This window comes from Grampus griseus (genome assembly GCF_964374135.1).
Source record: "Grampus griseus genome assembly, chromosome: 4".
NCBI lineage: Eukaryota > Metazoa > Chordata > Mammalia > Artiodactyla > Delphinidae > Grampus > Grampus griseus.
The window spans coordinates 29,099,794-29,125,607 of NC_138997.1; the positions used below are offsets into that span (position 1 = coordinate 29,099,794).

Here is a 25,814-nt window from a genome sequence, read left to right on the forward strand (position 1 = left end):
TAGTAGGTGATAATATCCTGGTTATTCTGAAAATATATCAATGTGTCAAAAACTGAATTCACACATTTGGTCTACATACCAGCTTCATTATAATTCACAGCATCATCATTTATCTAGGCACCCAATCTAAAGAATCATCTTTATGCCTTCCTATCCCTTTACAGTCAACCAAGCGCCAAATCCTGGAGAATTACTTTTAACCCACCTCTTGAGTCATTCCCTTAGCTCTTTGACTAGTTGAGGCTCCTAGAGTCTTTACTTTTAACTGTCATAGACTCCTAAAATTTCTCCCTACCTCCAGCTCTCATCTCTCTTCCCCATTCCCAGTACTTTCCATACCGCTGCCAAAGCGCCTTTTTTTTTTTTTTTTAAATAATAGAGCCAATTAGTACAAAATCTTAAATGGATCCTCATTGCCTATAGCAGGGGATGGTAAAATACAGCCCAGGGGCCAAAACGCTGCCACCTGTTTTTGTAAATGAAATTTTACGGGAACACAGTCACACTTATCTGTTTACATATGGTATGGTCTATGGCTACTCTTGGGCTACGGTGGTAGAGCTGAGTAGCTGTGCCAGAGACTGCACGGACTGCGAACTGAAAAATATCTTTAGAATATTACTGAGGGTCTTCATATTAGACCACAACTGCCTTTCAGTATTTTTCCTTCTCTATGTTTCCTACACACCAAGCACATAAGACCAACAAGCAGACCAATAAGCATTCCCCAATGTGCTAAGCCTTTTCTCTGAATTTTGTTCATGTCATTTTCTTTGCTCAGAATACTCTTCTATATTTAATCAAAGCATTAATTTAATAAATGTTTTAGTGGCTACTGTGTTCCAGGTACTGTTTTAAGCTCTAGGAATAAACCAATGAGCAAAACAGTCCAAATTCATGCTGTCATGGAGCTAATGTTCCAGTGGGATAAGACATAAATAATAAATAAATAGAAACATGTATGTTGGATGGTGAGTGATATGAAGAAAACTGAAATTGAGAAGTCAGTTAAAGTGCATGGGATGAGGCATGTACTTTTAAAGAAAGAGGACAGAGAAGGCCTTACTAAGAAGGTGACTTTTTTTTTGAATTTTATTTTATTTCTTTTTTTATACAGCAGGTTCTTATTAGTTATCAATTTTATACACATCAGTGTATACATGTCAATCCCAATCTCCCAATTCATCCCACCCTCCTTCCCCCTTGGTATCCATCCATATGTTTGTTCTCTACATCTGTGTCTCTATTTCTGCTTTGCAAGAAAGTTCATCTGTACCATTTTTTTTTAGATTCTACATATAATCGATATTATACTATATTTGTTTTCCTCTTTCTGACTTACTTCACTCTGTATGACAGTCTCTAGGTCTATCCATGACTCTGCAAATGGCACTATTTCGTTCCTCCTTATGGCTGAGTAATATTCCATTGTATATATGTACCACATCTTTATCCACTTGTCTGTCGATGGACACTTAGGTTGCTTCCATGTCCTGGCTATTGTAAATAGTGCTGCAATGAACACTGGGGTGCGTGTGTCTTTTTGAATTATGGTTTTCTCTGGGTATATGCCCAGTAGTGGGATTGCTGGGTCAAATGGTAATTCTATTTTTAGTTTTTTAAGAAATCTCCATACTGCTCTCCACAGTGGCTGTATCAATTTACATTCCCACCAACAGTGCAAGAGGGTTCCCTAAGAAGGTGACATTTGAGTAAAGACTTAAAATGGCTGAAGGAATGAATCCATAAGGATATCTGGAGGACTTTTTCAGGTGAAAAGAAAAGTAAAAGCAAAGGCCCTGAGGTGGGAAGATACCTGGAGTTTGTGAGGAATACCAAGGAGGTCCTGTTTGGCTAGAACAGAGTGGACAAGAGGGCAAATGGTACAAAGAGTTCAAGACGTAACAGGATTATGGAGGGGAGGGGTAGTTGCTGTAGGGTCTTGCATTGTAAGGACTTCAGCTTTTACTCGCAACAGCTTTTACTCAGAAGCCATTAACTAAGAAAGGGAAGACTGTGAGAAGAGCAGGTTTAAAGGAATGAAGATCAGGAATTTGGTTCTGAACGTGTTAAATTTGAGATACATTTTACATGCTAAAATGGAGATGCTAAGGAGCGAGTCAGATACCAGGATAAATGTATATGCTAGAGATGTAAATCTGGGAGGTGGAAGGCTCCCTTGCATCCTTTAAGATACAACTCAAATACCACTTACTCTGTGAAGTCATTCACAACCCCACTTCCTCCAGGAAGAACTCATTTCATTTTGTTTATATCTTATTATAGCACTTGGCGCTGTCTAACTTGTATTAAAAATAGTTTTATGTATATGTGTCATTCTCACCTGGAGATATGTGAAGTAAAGAACTGTGTTTATCTTACCCTTTTAACCCCAAAAACTCCCTACTATGTATTGCATATGATAAAATAATCAGTAAATGCTGGCTTAACTAAATGTGTTTGGGGGGACTTGAATTCACCTGTCATAGGAAGTTTTCTGCCTGAAGGTAGGGAGCTAGATCCCCATGCCCTAACTAAACTTGTTCTTCTTCTGTGTTCTCTAAGTACATGTCCAAGTCAAATTTAATTTCTCTCTCATCTTAGGAGACAAATCAATCAGCAAATCCTAACAGTTCTTACCTTTTAAATATGTCTTAAATTCATCACATTTCTCTAGTACCACTGCCTCCACTGCCTCTCACCCCATTACTTTAACAGCTTACTTACTGTTTCCACTCCTGCTCAGTGTAATACAAACACCGATCACAGCGGTCACTTAAAACCACAAAATCCCCTCTGCTTTGACCTTTCCAGTATATCCCCACTGCCCCCAGGATAAAGTCCAACCTCCTTACTGAAGCTTATAAGGCACCCCATGATAGGCTCTGAATTGCCTCTTTCCTCTCCCTTCTCCTCATTTCAGATCTTGTAGCTATGAGCCACAGATCCTTTATTATACTGAATTGCTGGAATGCTTTTATCGTCAGTACCCCATTTACCGCAAATGTTCACTGAAGGCAATGCTCTGTCTCATTTGATGCTGTATCACAACCAGGGCCTGATTGTGCGTAAACTCAATTAAAATAAAAACTTTAAAAATTAAATGCTATCTCAGGATTCCACCAAACTTGTTACCCTAAGTTTATTTTTAGCGCAGGTTATTTTAAAAAATATTTTTGTACTAAATTCCAAGCTTCTAGAGAAGTACAGTTCTCCAACAATCTCCATGTAAAAGACATAAAGAATGTAGAAGATCCATTCACTACTGCCCCCTTTCTAAAATAATGAACCGAGCTGACATTTATGACTCTTTCCACTCTCAGATCCTGATTTGTTAATCACTTCTATAGGAGAGAAGGAAAAAAGTTTAAACTGCAGCAAATCAGATTCTATTTAATCATTAGATTAAATTTATTGACACTAACGGTACCTGAAAACGTGTGTGCTGCCTGGTGCCTCAACGGGGAGCTGGGGGGCTGGGGAATCAGTAACAATGAACTGCCTAGAAAAGCTTAGATATTTGCCTAATATTTACATGTGACTGCCTTATGAAATTCATTCAAGCTTTATGAGTCTGATTTGTTCCACAAGATTTGGTTATGATGGTTCAGGCTGAAGACAGTAATCTATTTTGTACCTCAGTTTCTAAACTTAAAAGATTTTTTTAAAACTTGAAACAGAGTTTGCTGGGGGATTTTTTTTTTTGAGAAAGAATTGGGTATCTGTATTTTTAAAATGGATAGGGTTGCATCAAGGGATGTGGGACTTCTTTGAAGCACAGCATCAGCGTGACCTACGATAACCACCCTTTTCTTTCTTTTTTTTAACATCTTTACTGGAGTATAATTGCTTTACAATGTTGTGTTAGTGCTGTACAACAAAGCACTATATGTATACATATACATACTATATGTATATGTATATGTATGTATATACATATATACTATACGTATACATATACATACTGTATACAAAGCTATATGTATACATATATCCCCATATTCCCTCCCTCTTTCGTCTCTCTCTTACCCTCCCTATCCCACCCCTCTAAGTGGTCACAAAGCAATGAGCTTATCGCCCTGTGCTACGTGGCTGCTTCCCACTAGCTATCTATTCTACATTTGGTAGTGTATGTATGTCAATGCTACTTTCTCACTTCGTCCCAGCTTACCCTTCCCCTTCCCCGTGTCCTCAAGTCCATTCTCTATGTCTGCATCTTTACTCCTGCCCTGCCCCAGGTTTGTCAGAACCATTTCTTTTTTTAAGATTCCATATATATGTGTTAGCATACGGTATTTGTTTTTCTCTTTCTGACTTACTTCACTCTGTATGACAGACTCTAAGTCCATCCACCTCACTACAAATAACTCAATTTCATTTTTTAGGGCTCAGTAATATTCCATTGTATATACATGCCACATCTTCTTTATCCATTCATCTGTCGATGGACACTTAGGTTGCTGCCATGTCCTGGCTATTGTAAATAGTGCTGTAATGAACATTGTGGTACATGACTCTTTTTGAATTATGGTTTTCTCAGGGTATATGCCCAGTAGTGGGATTGCTGGGTCATATGGTAGTTCTATTTTTAGTTTTTTAAGGAACCTCCATACTGTTCTCCATAGTGGCTGTGTCAATTTACATTCCTACCAACAGTGCAAGAGGGTTCCCTTTTCTCCACACCCTCTCCAGCATTTACTGTTTGTAGATTTTTGGATGATGGCCATTCTGACTGGTATGAGGTGATACCTCATTGTAGTTCTGATTTGCATTTCTCTAATGATTAGTGATATTGAGCATCCTTTCATGTGTTTGTTGGCAATTGGTATTTCTTTGGAGAAATGTCTGTTTAGGTCTTCTGCCCATTTTTGGATTGCATTGTTTGTTTTTTTGATATTGAGCTGCATGAGCACTTCTACATTTTGGAGATTAATCCTTTGTCAGTTTCTTTGTTTGCAAATATTTTCTCCCATTCTGAAGGTTGTCTTTTCATCTTGTTTATGGTTTCCTCTGCTGTGCAAAAGCTTTTTCTAAAATAAATAAGTTTATTTATTTTTTTATTTATTTATGGCTGTGTTGAGTCTTCGTTGCTGCATGCGGGCTTTCTCTAGTTGTGGTGAGCAGGAGCTACTCTTCATTGCGATGCGCAGGCTTCTTATTGCGGTGGCTTCTCTTGTTGAGGAGCACGGGCTCTAGGTGTGCAGGCTTCAGTAGTTGTGGCACATGGGCTCAGTAGTTGGGGCTCAGGGGCTCTGGAGCACAGGCTCAGTTCTTGTGGCACATGGACTTAGTTGCTCCGCGGCATGTGGGATCTTCCCAGACCAGGGATCGAACCCATGTCCCCTGCATTGGCAGGTGGATTCTTAACCACTGCGCCACCAGGGAAGTTCCTTGCAAAAGCTTTTAAGTTTAATTAGGTTCCATTTGTTTATTTTTGTTTTTATTTCTATTTCTCTAGGAGGTGGGTCAATAAGGATCTTGCTGTGATTTATATCATAGAGTGTTCTGCCTATGTTTTCCTCTAAGAGTTTTATACTGTTTGGCCTTACATTTAGGTCTTTAATCCATTTTGAGTTTATTTTTGTATACGGTGTGAGGGAGTGTTCTAATTTCATTCTTTTACATGTAGCTGTCCAGTTTTCTGCTGGGGGATTTTAAAATATTACTTATCACAGTGATGATTCTCCAACCCAATTTTAGCACTTTCTATTTCAGTCCTCAAGACTAGCTATTATTGCTACTACCTGTCAGTTCATATTTAGATGGAGTACAACATCAGGAACATCGTTGCTCAAAGAGCAAGAAGGCATTCTTCCTTCCATAAGCAGAAAGCTATCCCTTGGTGTGATGCCAAAACAATGCCCTAAGTCTGCACTGCCAAATGCAGTAGCCATTAGCCACAAGTGGCTATTAAACAATTGAAATGTGGCTAGTCTGAGAAGAGACCTGTTGTAAATATAAGATACACACCAGCTCTCAAAGCCTTAATATTAAAAAAAAAGAATGTAAAATATCCAATTAATAATTTTATATTGATTACATGCTGAAATAAAAATATTTTGGATATATCAGTTTAAATATATTCTTAAAATCAGTTTCACATGGTCCTTTTGACTTTTTAAAATGTGACAAGAAAATCTAAAATTATATATGTGATCGTAATTATGGTTGACATTACATTTCTATTGGACAGTGTGGTAAGCCTAGTTAGAGAACTGATCAACACTTCTGAACTCTTTATCCAGACAGAATAAAAAGCATCATTGAGGGTCAGGCCTGAAATGGAACCACCAATGATGAACCGAAACACAAACGAACCCCCCAATTTTAAAATGGTAAATCATGCTAAAAATGAAAGACTGCTTTAGTGAAATCTGATAATGTCTCTTTCTTCTCTGAAATAAAAATAATTAATATTTTAACCTTTATTTTTAGGAATAACTTATATTTTTTCAGTAAAATTATTCTGAGTATTAGCAGAATGCAAGAAATAGGGATCCTAAGATATTATAGTGACAGTTCCCCTTTAGCAAAAAAAGTTAAGTACTAGAAATGTTATTTTATTCTTATTTTTTCCAAAAAATTAGTTAATTAATTAATTAATTATTTTTTTTGCCTGCGCTGTGCAACTTGCGGGATCTTATTTCCCCCACTAGGGACTGAACTTGTACCCTCGCCAGTGAAAGTGCAGGGTCTTAACCACTGGACTGCCAGAGAATTTCCCTGAAAAAGTAATTTAAATAAATCTTCTATCTACCTAACAATATTTCATTTTTGTAAAATGTCATGAAAACATTAGAGAATGCATCTTAATCTAGCAACGTATACTTTAGAAGCCACTCAGTAAAGTGATTCCTACCACCACTCACATACTTCACTATCCCCTCTCTACTGTTTAACATTTTCCTTCGTATTTCTAGAAACTCTAACAAGACAACACAAATAAAGATCAGACTATAATTAATATGATTCCATCTGAAATATAATGTTATATCTCAATGAAATGTTTATTATAGTAATTTAAATGTGCTTTCTTAATATATTCATTCTTATACATTATATTATTATAATAATTTAAACATGCTTTATAAAGTGTTAGAATGTAACATGAGGAGGCAAGATCAAAAAATAAAAAAGGCATGATTAAATCCCTCCTCAGTTGTAGAACGACCAACTATAAGGAGGCTCTTTAAATAGCCTATAGCCTGTGTAACCATGTATTATATACTTTTCAAAGTGTTCACTCAGTTGTAGGGTCCAAATTACCGGGTTATTAATATAGAAAATGGAGTAATTTATCAATGTCCTATTCAACTTACAGATATTTTGTGGTTTAAAAAAAAAAAAAGAAAATTAGGAAAATATACATATTGGTTAGAAGAGCAAGTGGGTTTCATCCAAGTTAGTCCTGAAGAAAATTTCTGTGCCTCTGAACATAATGAAATGGTATTTAAGAATAAAGCAGTATCTGGGCTTCCCTGGCACAGTGGTTGAGAGTCTGCCTGCCGACGCAGGGGACATGGGTTCGTGCCCTGGTCCGGGAGGATCCCACATGCCTCAGAGCGGCTAGGCCCGTGGGCCATGGCCGCTGGGCCTGCGCGTCCAGAGCCTGTGCTCTGCAATGGGAGAGGCCACAACAGGGAGAGGCCGCGTACCGCAAAAAAAATAAAAATAAAAAAAATAAAGCTGTATCTCTAAGCAGGCTCCAATCAACTTGACACTTGGAATTTTTAATTCTTTTATTTTTCTTTTAACTTTTGCCTTAACTTTGTACTCTACTTCTTCATTTAGATGCCCTATATAACTAGGCTAGGAAGCTAGAAATTAAGTAGCACAATAACAAGAACTAAAACTCTAGTATTGGTTTAGTAATTGGGGCTGTTTTTATCAAAATCTGCTGAGGCATTCAAAGGGAAGTGAGATGGATTTGAGTCTTTATTTGTGAAGAAACAAGAGTAATGAGAAAAATAAGGAATGAGAAAGGTAAAGTTCATATGGGGTTTTGGGGGTTTTATTTTTTAATGCTGTAGCTGTTTTGTGTGGGTTTATTTTTTATTTTTTTTTACAAGTGGGGTATTTTGAAGGAAATGTTTGGAGAAATGGAACCAGACATGTGCTAATTAAAGAATCTTGAGAGAAAAAGGAGGAGATTTAGGAAAAAGAGACAACAAAATTACAAGGATCTATCTATCACATGTATCTCCCGTCCAACAAAGCATTAAGTGGGAATGTCTAATACAGAGAGGTAGAAATTTGAAGATATACACTACCTCTCTATTAGAGAGCAGAAAAAAATTCAAATTCACAATTTTGTTCTTGTTTACACTTCTATTACCAAACTTAAGTATGAGGTTATAACTTGGTCCTGAGACACTTAAAAAACAAAGGAATTTAGGGGCTTCCCTGGTGGTGCAGTGGTTGAGAGTGCGCCTGACGATGCAGGGGACACGGGTTAGTGCCCTGGTCCGGAAGGATCCCACGTGCCTCGGAGCGGCTGGGCCTGTGGGCCATGGCCGCTGGGCCTGCACGTCCGGAGCCTGTGCTCCACAACGGGAGGGGCCGTGGAGGTGAGAGGCCCGCGTACCGCCAAAAAAAAAAAAAAAAAAAGGAACTTAGAAATTAAAATTTTTTTTTCATGTCTTCAATTTGATAACAAAAAGTCTTATCAATGTTTTCCTATGTGCATATCTCTTATGACTTCTCAAAAGGTTTAAAGTAAGTAAAGAAATAGCTTTGAGATTAGAAGTAGAAACCATTATTAAATCTGTTAACTATTCTGATTTACTGTTATCTAATTATCCATTTCAAAATTATCTACTGATGATTCTTAAGGGATATGATAATTTCAAGAGTATTTCAGAGTACATTATTTGTGCTATCAAAAATTCCTATAGATGTTCCAATATAAAAGATTATTTCTGGGGACTTCCCTGGTGGTCCAGTGATTCAGAGTCCATCTTGCAATGCAGGGGACGCCAGTTCAATCCCTGGTTGGGGACTAAAGTTCCACATGCCACGGAGCAACTAAGCCCTCGTGCTGCAGCTCCTGAGCCTGTGCGCTCTGGAGCCCGCACGCCACAACTAGAGGGAAGCCTATACAATGCAACGAAGAACCTGCACGTTGCAATGAAAGATCCTGCATGCCGCAACTAAGACTTGACACAGCCCCCACCCCCAAAAAAAAAAATTTAAAAAAGAGATTATTTATGCATATGATGGAATCTTCAATAAAATATCTTGGATATAAGCAATGTTATACTCTACAGTAAGATAAAGTATGTGAACACTTTTTATAGACTGTAATGTATCATGACTAAAAGTAAGATACAATTATAATTTTAATTAATTTTTTAAAGTACTCTATAGTAACATAAACATTAGTAATGTAACTTTTCCTCTTTCAAGCCCAAATATTTCTCATATGTACTTATCATTTTCTCCCATATAGTATAATTATTTATGTATAAGACATAGCTCTTTACGACACCTAAGGACACAACCACAGGCATATCTTGTTTTACTCAACAGCATCTAAACAGTGAAGAAACAGATACTATGTCACAAAACTAAAATACAGTACTTTTGAGGGCAGAAGCAAAAGTATTGTATCAGCTACTGTGCAAAGTTTTTGATCTACTGAACATATATATAGATAGAAGAACTCATTTCCCCTCAACAATAAAGCAATTCTATAACGAGCAGAGTCAGGTAGGCATTTAGAACCAGCAGTAGGTAAAAGATGATTACCTTAAGAATAGAGACAGGGGATTGCTAAAGTATCAATAAAATGAAATAAGTTGAATTAAACTAAACATCTGAGATCTTTCTCACAGTATTTTTGTGACTATATTAATTTTATTCATTGAGTTTGGAATCCCATTAAGCACGCTGCTTTACATCCATAATACTGCATTTTTCCTTTAAAAAGGATTCCAAGGAGGAAGGAAAACAACTGTTCCACAATTAAAGAGAGAGAGATGAGACAGACAGACAGAAACAGACAGACACAGGAGGTAGAGAGAGAAAGAGAGAGAAATCTTATATAATGGTTATTGGCCACTTAATTAAGGCCTCATCCTTTGAGGCTCATCTTTAGTAAATAGGGCTGTATTGCAAGAGAGAAATTATCAACATCCATTCAATAAGAAACACATTGGCAATAATAATTGTAAAATGAAGTATTTCTGTACCTTAATATCAGATGTATCACGCTGACTGTTTCGCCAAGCTCTGGAAATCGATGAAAAAGTTCGATCTGCATGATCAAATTTCCCTCCTTGTAAATTTAGGAAAGAAGTTGTGAAGGGTTCCTAAAAAATAAGCCATTTAAAAAAGCCATATATTCCCTCATGCATAAAAATGTGGTTTTTATAAATCTTTATATCTAAATACTTAGTTACCAATAGACATTAGCCAGTAATACGTACTAGGCATAGACTGGGAATTATACTTAAATTATTACATTAATATTCTTATATTATTTTTGTTTCAGAAGAAATATTTCCAAAATTTAGTATTTTTCAGACTCTCTTCAATATTTTTCAGACTCTCTTCCTTTCCAAGAACAATTTATTAATAACATTCAGACATAAATTAGACTGCATTTGCTTCACAGTCCAGGGAAACAGTCCAATATGTAATTTTCCTATTGTTATGGCTCAATATTTAATTTATGATTAAGAAAAGAAAAATGTTTGGAAGATTTAAAAGCCTCCTTTTAGTTAAAGAACACTTAAACACATATTAGTGGATAATTGCTTGAAATTAGCTAAGCACTATAAATTACCTCTAGGATTTATATCTGCCTGTACCCTCTAACAAGCTTTAATTAATGATGTGCTGCTAATGCTTTCCCAAAGAAATTACTTTCTAGTAGATGAATCACCTTTCAATTTTACAGAAACATTTCTTGTTTAACCAATATGTTATCAATACACAGCAGTCTTGGTGTAAATTACAAACACACCTTATTCCATTTTGGGCAACTGAAGTTTCCAAAATATATGAATATATGTCTGTGTTAAGGGAATCTTATTTAGTTCTTATTTTAATAGACTACATTGGAAAATAACATATGTTACAATTTAGAGTCTGGTAAGATATCAAAGACTTGAAGAGGCAAATTTAAGGAAAAAAATTCACGCAATTCCAGGTGAAACATTTTTATGGCCATTCTACAGTAACGTGTTATAAAATACAGCCCAAATGGGATAAAGAGATACTTATATAGGTAGAGTCTCAATCACTGAAAAAAATTTCACCATTCAAAAAAGATGCTGATGATTTTTAATCAATGCATATTCTCCACAACATTGAATTTACTTATTCATGGTTTATTATTCAAATTGAACTTACTATTCTTAGCAGCCATGCAAGAACAAAACTTGCAGTTGAGTAATGAGTGCCATAGTGGAACTTTGGAACTTGATCGTCTTCCCAGGATTCATAACGCTCTGCAAAGAATGCTGCTCTTTTTGGATTCAAAGCTCCTATTGGCTGCCAACGGGGAGGAGAAGAAACAAGAACACATAAATACAATCGTCCTTTATTTCTTTCTCTCTTCAAATATTATCTCATCAGCAAGTGTGAAAGTGAATTAAAAATACATACTATTCAAATTAAAGCAGTGTTACAGTCAGAGAGTGGATTGAAATATAAATTTATTTTTCAATGCACATTAAATATACACATATAAGTAAATGGAGAAACCTGTCATTTCTCAATAAGTCTAGTTTCTGTTGAATAAAGGTCTTTAATCAGCCCATAACAAGCATTTTCATGAAGATAATTACATGAAGTGAATATTAGTTATATGATACTTTGGAAAGCATCTATAAAATCCTCTTTAGTCCTTAGAAGCGACAACCAGAAACAGAATCTTGAAGCTAAAGGATTAACATATCATAGATTGTGAGAAGACAATGCAACAAAATTTGGCAGGGGGCGAGGGTGGGGGAGAAGGAGTGCAAGGAGGAGATTGTGTGAAAAAGGGATTAAATGTAAATCTAGAAATTTCTAATAGTATGAGTAAAACCAAAATTTAAAAGATAAAAACATGCCGGCATGAAATTTTTTTTAAATGTGTAACATGAATAGAATATTAGACAGATTACGAGCTTGTACAATAATACTTTACAGCAGAGGTCCCTAAAGCAGCACAGCGAAGTGATGAAGAGCCTGGGTTTACTGGAGTGACAACAATACCCAGTCAGAAAGTTGTTTTGGAAAATAAAATGAGTAAGTACATGGAGGGACAAACCATACCTGACAATATTCAATGAATGCTATTATTTTTAAGGTTATCTTTTAACAATGGGGTAAAGTTTGAATAAAACAATAACCTATAAGCCCCCAGAACATTGGTTGGTATAAGATAAGAGCATAATAAATGTTAGCTAGTATCATTATTGTTGCTGCTGCTGTTGTTATTCAGGGAATTCATGAACTCCATTAACCAGTAAGCAAAATTTCATGTGATTATGCACATGTACAATTTTCTTCAGGAAGACATGCAGAGTATTCTAAGATTCTCAAAGGGGTCTAAGGGCTTAAAAAACAAGTAACAATTCATTCTCATAAAACATTCTAATCTCTAGAAAATCTCTACTCTTTATTTAAAATATAAGTACCAATTCACTGAAAAAAAATGTAAGATTACTTTCTTTAATGAAAACCTATCAGTCACTCATTTATATGAGAAAGAAAATATCTGATCATTTATGCAAAAAACGTTAAACTGAAATTTAAAATACTGGTTTTAAAACAGATGCATTCAGAAATATTCTATGGAAAATGAAGCAATGTTAAACTAGTTTTTAAGTAGCTTTTCATGTTAAAAAGTAATTTTAAGCAGTATTTTAAATGATCATTTTGGCTATATTTCTTAAAATTGTTAATTATTTTTTCAAAACTGCCATTTATTTCTAGTACCTTTCATTCTGTTTCAATAGGATGGTTCTAATCAACATTTTATTTTAAGCCCTTTTTTTTAACTCTACAAGCAAATTTTTAAAAACCTTTAGTTGATTATTATTTTAAACCAGTATCACAGTATACCAATTTAAAATGCCATCTTTTAAAGCATTAGTTTCTGTACAAAAGAGTTAAATCTGATTTACTAAACTTATGCCAGTTAAGGATGGAAGTGACTCCAAGAAATCTTTGTTACAGAACCAATTTGGAATGCCTTCAAATGTATTTTAGCTGTTGTCCCTGAAGACTGAGCCATGCAAAGGAAAGAAAGAAGAAATAAAATCACTGGAAGACAAATTACGTGAAAACAAAATCAATGTTCCTTTTGTATGGTTCTGCAGCATATTAAGTATTCACTTTATGTGCTCCTATTTTTATTACTCTCCAAATGAGTACACCCCCAAAATCAATAGTTATAGAAACACATTTCTTGAATATAATGCTAAAACCAATTAGGATTGATTTCACTAGCATCCGAAAAAAAATGGCATCGTGCAGAGATCCATATACGTAGAACCCACAGTATTGATTCCGGCTGTGATTGTTACAGTTGATTTCTGAAGCCTGCTACAGGACAGCTATCAAGACATAGCACATTTATTTGCAAGCATATAAAAAAGAAGTCCCCAAATAAAAGAAGGTTAAAAAAAACAGACTAGTGGAGCTGTGCAATGACAATGATACACTATCAGCTTACTCAGAGAAGTTACAGTGGGAATACACACATTGAATTATACATTACGCGAAAGCACTGATTTATTGTGGTAATAACATCCACCTCATTAAAAGATTCTGCTTTGCTGCAGTTGGAAGGCTACATATTGTTTACTGCTATAAATTAATGGCAGTGCAAAGAAGACTGTAGAACCATCCTAACAATAGATCTGTAATGACAGTGCTGTATATCACAGCTTCCTCAGCAGCTTCATAATAAAATGGAGACAATGTATTGAGTTAATACATTCTACCATGCTGGCCCATATTTTTCTGACAATTGCTTTAAAAGATGAGCTGAATCCAACTATGTTATAATGCTGCAAAACATTTAACTAAGCAAGAGTCAGTCATACACCAAAGTGCATCATAGCATTTTTGAAACATTATCTAAATCAGCATTTCAAGATATTTATTCATCTCTGCAAAAGAACTAAAAGTAAATGCTGATGGTTCCTCTTACTTATACAGTATATTAAGAGCAACAAATGGAGGGCAATTCAGGAAGATGCCTAGTACTATCATCCTACAGAAAGCTCTTTGTACAATTTAACTGTAAAAGCTTGACAGATAATTTTTCAAAATCAGCAAATTGATTAAAGGAAGAAGAGCAAAAATACTGGTCATTTAAAATGGTCATGACTTCCTGGAAAAAAATCAATAAAAAATAAGTATTGATTAGAGAGGTATAATTCAAGTTCATAACCAGGTAAATATAAATAGGCTGAGGATATAGAAAAATAATTTTAAACACTACAAAAAGCTAACAAATAGAATTATATAAGATTTTTTAAATCTGTAAAATAATAAAAGAACCTTAATCACAACAAGATGAAAAAGTGATTCAAATAAAATGGAATTATTTAAAAATGAGAGTATCAGGACTACCAACACAAGCATTTACGTTAAAAAAAAAAAGGAAATAAGAACTTGGATTAAAATAGGAAAAGACAAATTAAAGAAAAAAGAACACCAGAACTCTTGAAAATGTATAAATAGCAAAACAACAACAACAACAAAAACTACACATAGGATATATTATTCTCACGAATAGCCAAACTGACAACTGTGGTAGATTGGTAAGTATTGTTTGAAATTCTCATCTGATACCTTTCAGAACAAGATATGCAAAACAAAACTTTCTAAATCAGGTTTTTAAGAATATTACAATAAAAAAAATATTTTGTTACCTTTTTTGAGAAGTAATTTTGCTAATTATTAGAGATATAAAAATACTGCATGTAAAGTGCCCAGTTCAGTGCCTGGAATGCAGTAAGTTATTAGTAATAATAATTATTGTTATTTTTCAGCTTATTTGATCAAGAATATTTAAGGAAAAAAGCCATTAAACAAGCCTGATGAAATTAATGTTGTCTATTAAGAAAGTAATTAAGCATCACAATCATCTAATGGTACATGCAGTACTGTGCATTATCTGTCAGAAGCCTAATAGTACACAATAGACATCAAAACTGCATTACTCTATCTCAAAAACATAATCAGAAACAAAATTATCTTTCAAAAGTCAAAAGGGCCTCCAAATTTTACTGTGAAAAGGATATGAAATGTCAAGCAAGTTACAATTATCTAGTACTACATTAATTAAAAACAAATGGTACTGGATTCAAAGGCCCCTATAACCACCCAACACAGACTCCTTCATCTGATTACTAGTAAAAGTTAAGCTGTAAAAAGACTGTAGTGTTCATACATTCTAAGTTTTTTTTTTTTTTTTTTGCGGTACGCGGGCCTCTCACTGTTGTGGCCTCTCCAGCTGTGGAGCACAGGCTCCGGACGCACAGGCTCAGCGGCCATGGCTCGCGGGCCCAGCCGCTCGGCGGCATGTGGGATCTTCCCGGACCAGGGCACGAACCTGTGTCCCCTGCATCGGCAGGCGGACTCTCAACCACTGCGCCACCAGGGAAGCCCCCATTCTAAGTTTTTGCTTTCTTTTTAAAATTTTTCTTACCTGAAGTTATCTAATTAATAACCTCCAGCTTACATTTTGTATTTTAGAAAACATTATTATACATTCTCACAATAAATGTGAGCTAGATATCCCTATTTTAATAATGAAGAAAATAAGTATCTTGAATAACCTAGCTCAAAATCAACATAAATCTAGGAAACAAAAATCAGTATTCAAAACCAGCCTTTGGGCCATTTTATCCATAAACGGTTGTATTATAAAATGTTTTTCCTGATTTCAACAATTTCCCACTTTCTTACACTTCCATTTTTCAAATATGATATTTATTTAACAGGTTTATTTAAAAGACTAATAATGTATATATGTAAAGAGCTCCTGGCACAAAGTACTCAATACGTATAGCTGCTATTAATGTTGTTGTAATTGTTTTTATCACCATCACCAGAATTTCTTTTTCCTTTTGAGATTTATATGTGAACTGTTCCAATTTATATCAACTTTTCAGAAGTGAAGTTCCAAACTGCTGGATCATGGTTACAATTACTAAGAGTAAGAAAGTTGTAGGGAATTGGCAATAAATCTCAGAAATTCTACAAAGTATAGATTTGCTTGAGTTAACAACCTTCTCTTTTTAAAATCTAAGTCTAAAAAGATATTTTTTTCCATCTTTCTGTGAAAGCTTTCTTTGGTAATCATTAAACCTTAACATCTGGGGATGAGAAGCAGGAGAGAAGATTAGAGGAAAAGAAAAAGGTTATTATGCAGCAACAGACTCAGAAATGGGGCCGTTGGACACGCTAAAGTATAGTGTATCATAAACATACATTTTGTGGGTTAAGAGCAGAGTGGGGAAGAGCTGTCAAAAGTGAAAATGGGCTCATGAAGGGGAGGCAAAAGAGCGTGACTACTTTTAGGATCTTGCTTACGATCTCGATGACTGGCCTAAAGCCATCTGTCAATGTTATCTTCATTTGGTATGATTAGAACACTGGAAATATCCTTTAATTCCAGGACTACACATAAACCCTGTCCGACAACATATAAGAGGGCATACAGGCAAGAGAGGTTATACATTATTATATTCTGGAAGTACAGTAGTCCTATAGATAACAAAAAAGAGCGATCACAAAGTGAGGACAAGGAAAAGGTAACAATATGGTTGAACCCAACGTTATATGAATCTGATGTTATAAAAATGTCACGTTAAAGGAAAGAATCATGTTAATTAAGTGTAAGGTACTTGATATTCATGAACAAATTACGCAAAAATCTTCAAATTCAGACAATGAAAGAGGATGGACTATCAGGAAATGTGACATCATAAAAGATGGTCATTTCTGGTTAGAGAATAATGATTTGCTTTGGGAAGATTATAGGAAATAACTATGATAAACATATTAAAGAGGCTATTCTATCTGATGACAATGCAATTATTTACTGGCTATACGTGAAGGGTCTAAGAGTCTTAAGTAAATTATCTCACTATATTTACAACAACACCTTAATATAAAAAACTATTAGCATTCCCAATTTACAGGTGAAAAAATTGCGTCTGGGAGAAGTTAAATGACTATTAAAGGTTGGTTCCCCAGTCAATAGTGGAGCCAAGATTCAGAGTCACATCTAACTAAATTGACTAGTAAATCCTAGAATAACTACAGTTGTGTGGATTGATGAAAGTGTTGGTGCTGAATCTGCAAGGGCACTGGAATCCTTTCATGGGAGGTTTAGATTAAATGCTCTTCTGAAAAAATGTTATTTATGTTTTTATTCCCACCTATATAATGTGCATGGATATCAATTTAGCAGAAGGCTTCACAAAAGGGGGAGAGAGATGAATATTTTGTCTTGGGGATGCTGAAAAATGGTTGGCAAAAACAGCTTTTGAGAAAGTGAACACAGGGGCGCCTTCAAGACGGTGGAGTAGTAAGACGTGGAGATCACATTCCTCCACACAAACACATCAGAAGTACATCTACATGTGGAACAGCTCCTACAGAACACCTACTGAAAGCTGGAAAAAGACCTCAGACTTTCCAAAAGGCAAGAAACTCCCCACATACCTGGGTAGGGCAAAAGAAAAAAAGGAAAAACAGACAAAAGAATAGGGACGGAACCTGCACCAGTGGGAGGGAGCTGTGAAGGAGGAAATGTTTCCACACAATAGGAAGCCCCTTCACTGGTGGAGACGGGGGTTGGGCAGGGGGGAAGCTTTGGAGCCATGGAGGAGAGCGCAGCAACCCGGGTGCAGAGGGCAAAGCGGAGAGATTCCCGCACAGAGGATCGGTGCCGACCAGCCCTCACCAGCCCGAGAGGCTTGTCTGCTCACCCGCCGGGGAGGGTGGGGCTGGGAGCTGAAGCTCCGGCTTCGGAGGTCGGATCCCAGGGAGAGGACTGGGGTTGGCTGCGTGAACACAGCCTGAAGGGGGCTAGTGTGCCACAGCTAACCGGGAGGGAGTCCAGGAAAAAGTCTGGACCTGCCTAAGAGGCAAGAGACCATTGTTTCAGGGTGCGCCAGGAGAGGGGATTCAGAGCACTGCCTAAACAAGCTACAGAGACAGGCGCGAGCCAGGGCTATCAGCGTGGACCCCAGAGACAGGCATGAAATGATAAGGCTGCTACTGCAGCCACCAAGAAGCCTGCGTGCAAGCACAGGTCACTATCCACACCTCCCCTCCCAGGAGCCTGTGCAGCCCATCACTGCCAGGGTCCAATGATCCAGGGACAACTTCCAGGGGAGAACACACGGCGTGCCTCAGGTTGTTGCAACGTCACGCTGGCCTCTGCCGCCGCAGGCTCACCCCGCATTCTGGACTCCTCCCTCCCCCGAGCCTGAGTGAGCCAGAGCCGCCAAATCAGCTGCTCCTTTAACCCTGTCCTGTCTGAGCGAAGAACGGATGCCCTCAGGTGACCTACATGCAGAGGCAGGGCCAAATGCAAAGCTGAGCCCCAGGAGCTGTGCAAACAAACAAGAGAAAGGGAAATTTCTCCCAGCATCCTCAGAAATAGCGGATTAAATCTCCACAATCAACCTGATGTACCCTGCATCTGTGGAATACCTGAGTAGACAACGAATCATCCCAAAATTGAGGAGGTGCACTTTGGGAGCAACTATAGTCTTGGGGTTTGCTTTCTGCATCTAATTTGTTTCTGGTGTTATGTTTATCTTAGTTTAATACTTAGAGCTTATTATCATTGGTAGATTGTTTATTGATTTGGTTGCTCTCTTCCTTTTTTAATTTTTCATATATATATTTTTTTCTTTTTCTTCCTTTTTCTCTTTTTGTGAGTCAGTATGTGTATGCTTCTTTGTGTGATTTTGTCTGTATAGCTTTGCTTCCACCATCTGTCCCAGGGTTCTGACTGTATGGTTTTCTTTTTTTTAATATAGTTTTTACCACTTGTTATCATTGGAGGATTTGTTTTTTGGTTTGGTCTCTTCATTCTTTCCCTCTTTCATTTTTAATTATTTATTTATTTTTATAATTTTTTGCTACTTTAATAATTTTATTTAATTAATTAAATTATTTCCTTTCTTTCTTTTTCTTTCTCTCTTTTCTTCTGAGCCGTGTGGCTGACAGGGTCTTGGTGCTCTGGCCGGGTGTCAGCCCTGAGTCTCTGAGGTAGGAGAGCTGACTTCAGGACACTGGTCCACCAGAGACCTCCCAGCCCATGTAATATCAAACAGCAAAAGCTCTCCCAGAGATCTCCATCTCAACGCTAAGACCCAGCTCCACTGAACGACCAGCAAGCTACAGTGCTAAACACCCTAAGCCATACAACTAGCAAGACCCCACCTATTAGCAGAGAGGCTGCCTAAAATCATAATAAGGTAACAGACACCCCAAGACACACCACTGGATGCGGTCCAGCCCAACACAAAGACAAGATCCAGCCTCATCCACCAACACACAGGAACTAATCCCCTCAACCAGGAAGCCTATACAACCGACTGAACCAATCTTAGCCACTGGGGGTAGACACCAAAAACAACGGGAACTATTAACCTGTAGCCTGCAATAAGGAGACTCCAAACACAGTAAGTTAAGCAAAATGAGAAAACAGAGAGACACAAAGCAGATGAAGAAGCAAGATAAAAAACCACCAGACCAAGCAAATGAAGAGGAAATAGGCAGTCTACCTGAAAAAGAATTCAGAGTAATGATAGTAAAGATGATCCAAAATCTTGGAAACAGAATGGAGAAAATACAAGAAACATTTAACAAGGAACTAGAAAAACTGAAGAGCAAACAAACAACAATGAACAACACAATAAATGAAATAAAAAATTCTCTAGAAGGAATCAATAGGAGAATAACTGAGGCAGAAGAACAGATAACTGACCTGGAAGAAAAAATAGTGGAAATAACAACTGCAGAGCAAAATAAAGAAAATAGAATGAAAAGAATTGAGGACAATCCCAGAGACTGCTGGACCGATATTAAACGCACCAACATTCGAATTACAGGGGTCAGAGAAGAAGAAGAGAAAAAAAAAAAAGGGCTAAGAAAATATTTGAAGAGATGATAGTTGAAAACTTCCCTAATATGGGAAAGGAAATAATCAATCAAGTCCAGGAAGTGCAGAGAGTCCCATACAGGATAAATCCAAGGAAAAACACACCAATAAACATACTAATCAAACTATCAAAAATTAAATACAAAGAAAAAAATATTAAAAGCAGCAAGGGAAAAGCAACAATTAACATACAAGGGAATGCCCATAAGGTTAACAGCTGATCTTTCAGCAGAAACTCTGCAAGCCAGAGGGAGTGGCAGGACATACTTAAAGCGATGAAAGGGAAAAACCTACAACCAAGATTACTCTACCCAGCAAGGATCTCATTCAGATTCAACGGAGAGATTAAAACCTTTACAGACAAGCGAAAGCTAAGAGAATTCAGCACCACCAAGCCAGCTTTACAACAAATGCTAAAGGAACTTTTCTAGGCAGGAAACACAAGAGAAGGAAAACACTTACAATAACAAACCCAAATCAATTAAGAAAATGATAATAGGAACATACATATCAATAATTACCTTAAATGTAAATGGATTAAATGCTCCCACCAAAAGACACAGACTGGCTGAATGGATACAAACACAAGACTCATACATAGGCTGTCTACAAGAGACCCACTTCAGACCTAGGGAAACATACAGACTGAAAGTGAGAGGATAGAAAAAGATATTCCATGCAAATGGAAATCAAAAGAAAGCTGGAGTAGCAATTCTCATATCAGACAAAATAGACTTTAAAATAAAGACTGTTACAAGAGACAAAGAACAAAGACACTACATAATGATCAAGGGATCAATCCAAGAAGAAGATATAACAATTGTAAATATTTATGCACCCAACATAAAGCACCTCAATACATAAGACAAATGCTAACAGCCATAAAAGGGGAAATCGACAGTAACACAATCATAGTAGGGTACTTGAACACCCCACTTTCACTGATGGACAGATCATCCAAAATGAAAATAAATAAGGAAACACAAGCTTTAAATGATACATGAAACAAGATGGGCTTAAATGATATTTATGGAACATTCCATCCAAAAACAACAGAATACACTTTTGTCTCAAGTGCTCATGGAACATTCTCCAGGATAGATCATATCTTGGGTTACAAATCAAGCCTTGGTAAATTTAAGAAAATTGCAATACTGTCAAGTATCTTTTCCAACTATGAGACTAGATATCAATTATAGGAAAAAATCTGTACAAAATACAAATAAATGGGGGCTAAACAATACACCACTAAATAAATAAGAGATTACTGAAGAAATCAAAGATGAAATCAAAAAATACCTAGAAACAAATGACAATAAAAACATAATGACCCAAAACCTTTGGGATGCAGCAAAAGCAGTTCTAAGTGTGAAATCTATAGCAATACAATCCTACCTCAAGAACAAGAAACATTTCAAATAAACAACCTAATCTTACACCTAAAGCAATTAGAGAAAGAACAACAAAAAACCCCGAAGTTAGCAGAAGGAAAGAAATCATAATGATCAGATCAGAAGTAAATGAAAAAGAAATGAAGGAAATGATAACAAAGATCAATAAAACTAAAAGCTGGTTCTTTGAGAGATAAACAGAATTGATAAATCATTAGCCAGACTCATCAAGAAAAAGAGGGAGAAGACTCAAATCAATAGAATTAGAAATGAAAAAGGAGAAGTACCAACTGACTCTGCAGAAATACAAAGGATCATGAGAGATTCCTACAAGCAACTATATGCCAATAAAATGGACAACCTGGAAGAAATGGACAAATTCTTAGAAAAGCACAACCTTCTGAGACTGAACTAGGAAGAAATAGAAAATATAAACACACCAGTCACAAGCACTGAAATTGACACTGTGATTAAAAATCTTGCAAGAAACAAAAGCGCAGGACCAGATGGCTTCACAGGCGAATTCTATCAAACATTTAGAGAAGACCTTATACCTATCCTTCTCAACTCTTCCAAAATATAGCTGAGGGAGGAACACTCCCAAACTCATCTACAAGGCCACCATCACCCTGATACCAAAACCAGACAACGATGCCACAAAAAAAGAAAACTACAGGCATATAACACTGATGATTATAGATGCAAAAATCCTCAACAAAATACTAGCAAACAGAATCCAACAGCACATTAAAAGGATCATACACCATGATCAAGTGGGGTTTATCCCAGGAATGCAAGGATTCTTGAATATATGCAAATCAATCAATGTGATAAACCATATTAACAAACTGAAGGAGAAAAACCAATACTGAAGGATCATCACAATAGATGCAGAAAAAGCTTTTGACAAAAATTCAACACCCATTCAACACCCACCCATGATAAAAATCCTCCACAAAGTAGGCATAGAGGGAAATTACCTCAACATAATAAAGCCCATATATGACAAACCCACAGCCAACATCGTTCTCAATGGTGAAAAAGTGAAACCATTTCCACTAAGATCAGGAACACGACAAGGTTGCCCACTCTCACCACTATTATTCAACATAGTTTTGGAAGTGATAGCCACAGCAATCAGAGAAGAAAAAGAAATAAAAGGAATCCAAATCGGAAAAGAAGTAGTAAAGCTGTCACTGTTTCCAGATGACATGATACTATACATGGGGAATCCTAAAGATGCTACCAGAAAACCACGAGAGCTAATCAATGAATTTGGTAAAGTAGCAGGATACAAAATTAATGCACATAAATCTCTTGCATTCCTATACACTAATGATGAAAAATCTGAAAGAGAAATTAAGGAAACACTCCCATTTACCATTGCAACAAAAAGAATAAAAGACCTAGGAACAAATCTACCTAAGGAGACCAAAGACCTGTATGAAGAAAACTATAAGACACTGATGAAAGAAATTAAAGATGATACAAACAGATGGAGAGATATACCATGTTCTTGGATTGGAAGAATCAAGATTTTGAAAATGACTATATTACACAAAGCAATCTACAGATTCAGTACAATCCCTATCAAACTACCAATGTCATTTTTCACAGAACTAGAAAAAAAAATTTCACAATTTGTATGGAAACACAAAAGACCCCCAGTAGCCAAAGCAATCTTGAGAAAGAAAAACGGAGCTGGAGTAATCAGGCTCCCTGACTTCAGACTATACTACAAAGCTACAGTAATCAAGAGAGTATGGTACTGGCACAAAAACAGAAATACAGATCAATGGAACGGGACAGAAAGCCCAGAGATAAATCCACACACATATGGTCACCTTATCTTTGATAAAGGATGCAAGAATACACAGTGGAGAAAAGACTGCGTCTTCAATAAGTGGTGCTTGGAAAACTGGACAGCTACATGTAAAAGAATGAAATTAGAACACTCCGTAACACCATACACAAAAATAAACTCAAGATGGATGAAAGACCTAAATGTAAGGCCAGACACTGTAAAACTCTTAGAGGAAAACCTAGGCAGAACACTCCATGACATAAATCACAGCAAGATCCTTTTTTACTCACCTCCTAGAGAAATGGAAATAAAAAGAAAAATAAAAACAAATGGGACCTAATGAAACTTAAAAGCTTTTGCACAGCAAAGTAAGCCATAAACAAGATGAAAAGACAACCCTCAAATGGGAGAAAATATTTTTAAATGAAACAACTGACAAAAGATTAATCTCCAAAATATACAAGCAGCTCATGCAGCTAAATATTAAAAACAAACAACCAAATCCAAAAATGTGCAGAAAACCTAAACAGACATTTCTCCAAAGAAGATATACCGATTGCCAACAAACACATGAAAGGACACTCAACATCACTAATTATTAGAGAAATGCAAGTCAAAACTATGAGGTATCCACTCACACTGGTCAGAATGGCCATCATCAAAAAATCTACAAACAATAAATGCTGGAGAGGGTGGGGAGAAAAGGGAACCCTCTTGCACTGTTGGTGGGAATGTAAATTGATACAGTCACTATGGAGAACAGTATGGAGGTTCCTTAAAAAACTAAAAATAGAACTACCATATGACCTAGCAATCCCACTACGGGGCATATATCCTGAGAAAACCATAATTCAAAAAGAGTCACGTACCACAATGTTCATTGCAGCTCTATTTACAATAGCCAGGACATGGAAGCAACCTAAGTGTCCATCGACAGATGCATGGATAAAGAAGATGTGGCACATATATACAATGGAATATTACTCAGCCATATAAAGAAATGAAACTGAGCTATTTGTAGCATGGTGGATGGACCTAGAGACACTTATACAGAGTGACGTTAAGTCAGAAAGCGAAAAACAAATATCATATGCTGACACATATATATGGAAACTTAAAAAAAAAAAGGTTCTAAAGAACCTAGGGTTAGGCAGGAATAAAGACGGAGACATAGAGAATGGACTTGAGGACACAGGGAGCAGGAAGCGTAAGCTGGGATGAAGTGAGAGAGTAGCATTGACACATATACACTACCAATGGTAAAATAGATAGCTAGTGGGAAGCAACCGCATAGCACAGGGAGATCAGCAGGGTGTTTTTTGTCCACCTAGAGGGGTGGGATAGGGAGGGTGGGAGGGAGACTCAAGAGGGAGGAGATATGGGGGTGTATGTATATGTATAGCTGATTCACTTTGTTAAAGAGCAGAAACGAACACACCGTTGTAAAGCAATTATATTCCAATAAACATGTTAAAAAAACAAGTGAACACAAAACATAAACACTGTCACCAAAGTTTATTGCTTTACTTGCCTCTCAACTTTTATATTTGTATATCCACATCTATGAATCCAAATGAAAGCCTTTAATCAATGTGTTGTTGAAACTTTTTAAAGAAGCCAATGAATTTTATTTTGTTCCTCTCTACCCCTGCCTTCCTCTCACATCCCCAAAGAGAAGAAAATAAAAGAATAGCCCCTGCCATTTAAGTAATATTGCCACTGTGAGGGAGTGCAGGAACTATTTTGTGTCAGTGGTAGCAGCTCTTTTATCTAAATGACAAATAAACAAACAGACTCATCAACACTTACTCAACCTTGGCTTCTAGGATATTTCATCATGTACCATATGCAGCTGAGATGCTTTGGCACTTATCTTCACACACTCTACATTTTGTTTAGTATTGCCGAGAAAATACTTTCATTGGCACACTATTATGGCTTTTAGAGTTAACAAATAAGCACTTTTGTTTTGAAGTACCAGCAGATTTTAATCCCTTGAAAACACACGTTCTTCCAAGTGGCAGTAAACATATACCCCCCATACTATTTCAAGTTAACAAACAAATCTTGGGAAAAAGATAGTGTTCCATATTACTTATTGTACCGATGTAGAATCTAAATCATTTCAGAGGCTCACATTGGTAGATTTAGTAGCAATTCCTTCACAGTTCTATGTTATTTAGCTATGGTTCATACTACATGATTTTCATTCTAGGTATTTATCTGTTTGAGAAAGGCACATAAATCAATTAAAATAATCTGATAATCCAATGTCATTGTTGAGCTAAATGCCTGGAAAAACCCAAAAAACAATCTTAACAATCCAAGGTCAACTAAAAAAAAGATGATTTAAGTAATTATGAAAATGACAAACACCCAAAAGACTCAATGCTATTATAACAAAACCTATTCATTTCCTGAGCGATTCACCTATCCAATTAAAGAAACACTTAGGACCATTAAAATCAGGAGTTCTGGTCCAAAG

General features: G+C 36.4%; 1 protein-coding gene across 1 annotated transcript in view; it reads right to left on the reverse strand.

The window, feature by feature from the left end:
* LRBA (LPS responsive beige-like anchor protein) overlaps positions 1–25,814 on the reverse strand; it is a 600,745-nt gene that overhangs the window by 156,913 nt on the left and 418,018 nt on the right. The window contains exons 33-34 of the mRNA XM_082652852.1: positions 11,356–11,496; positions 10,191–10,310 (exon numbers count right to left, since the gene is read on the reverse strand). Coding sequence (XP_082508978.1) covers positions 10,191–10,310; positions 11,356–11,496 — 261 coding nt within the window. The remainder of the gene's footprint in view (positions 1–10,190; positions 10,311–11,355; positions 11,497–25,814) is intronic.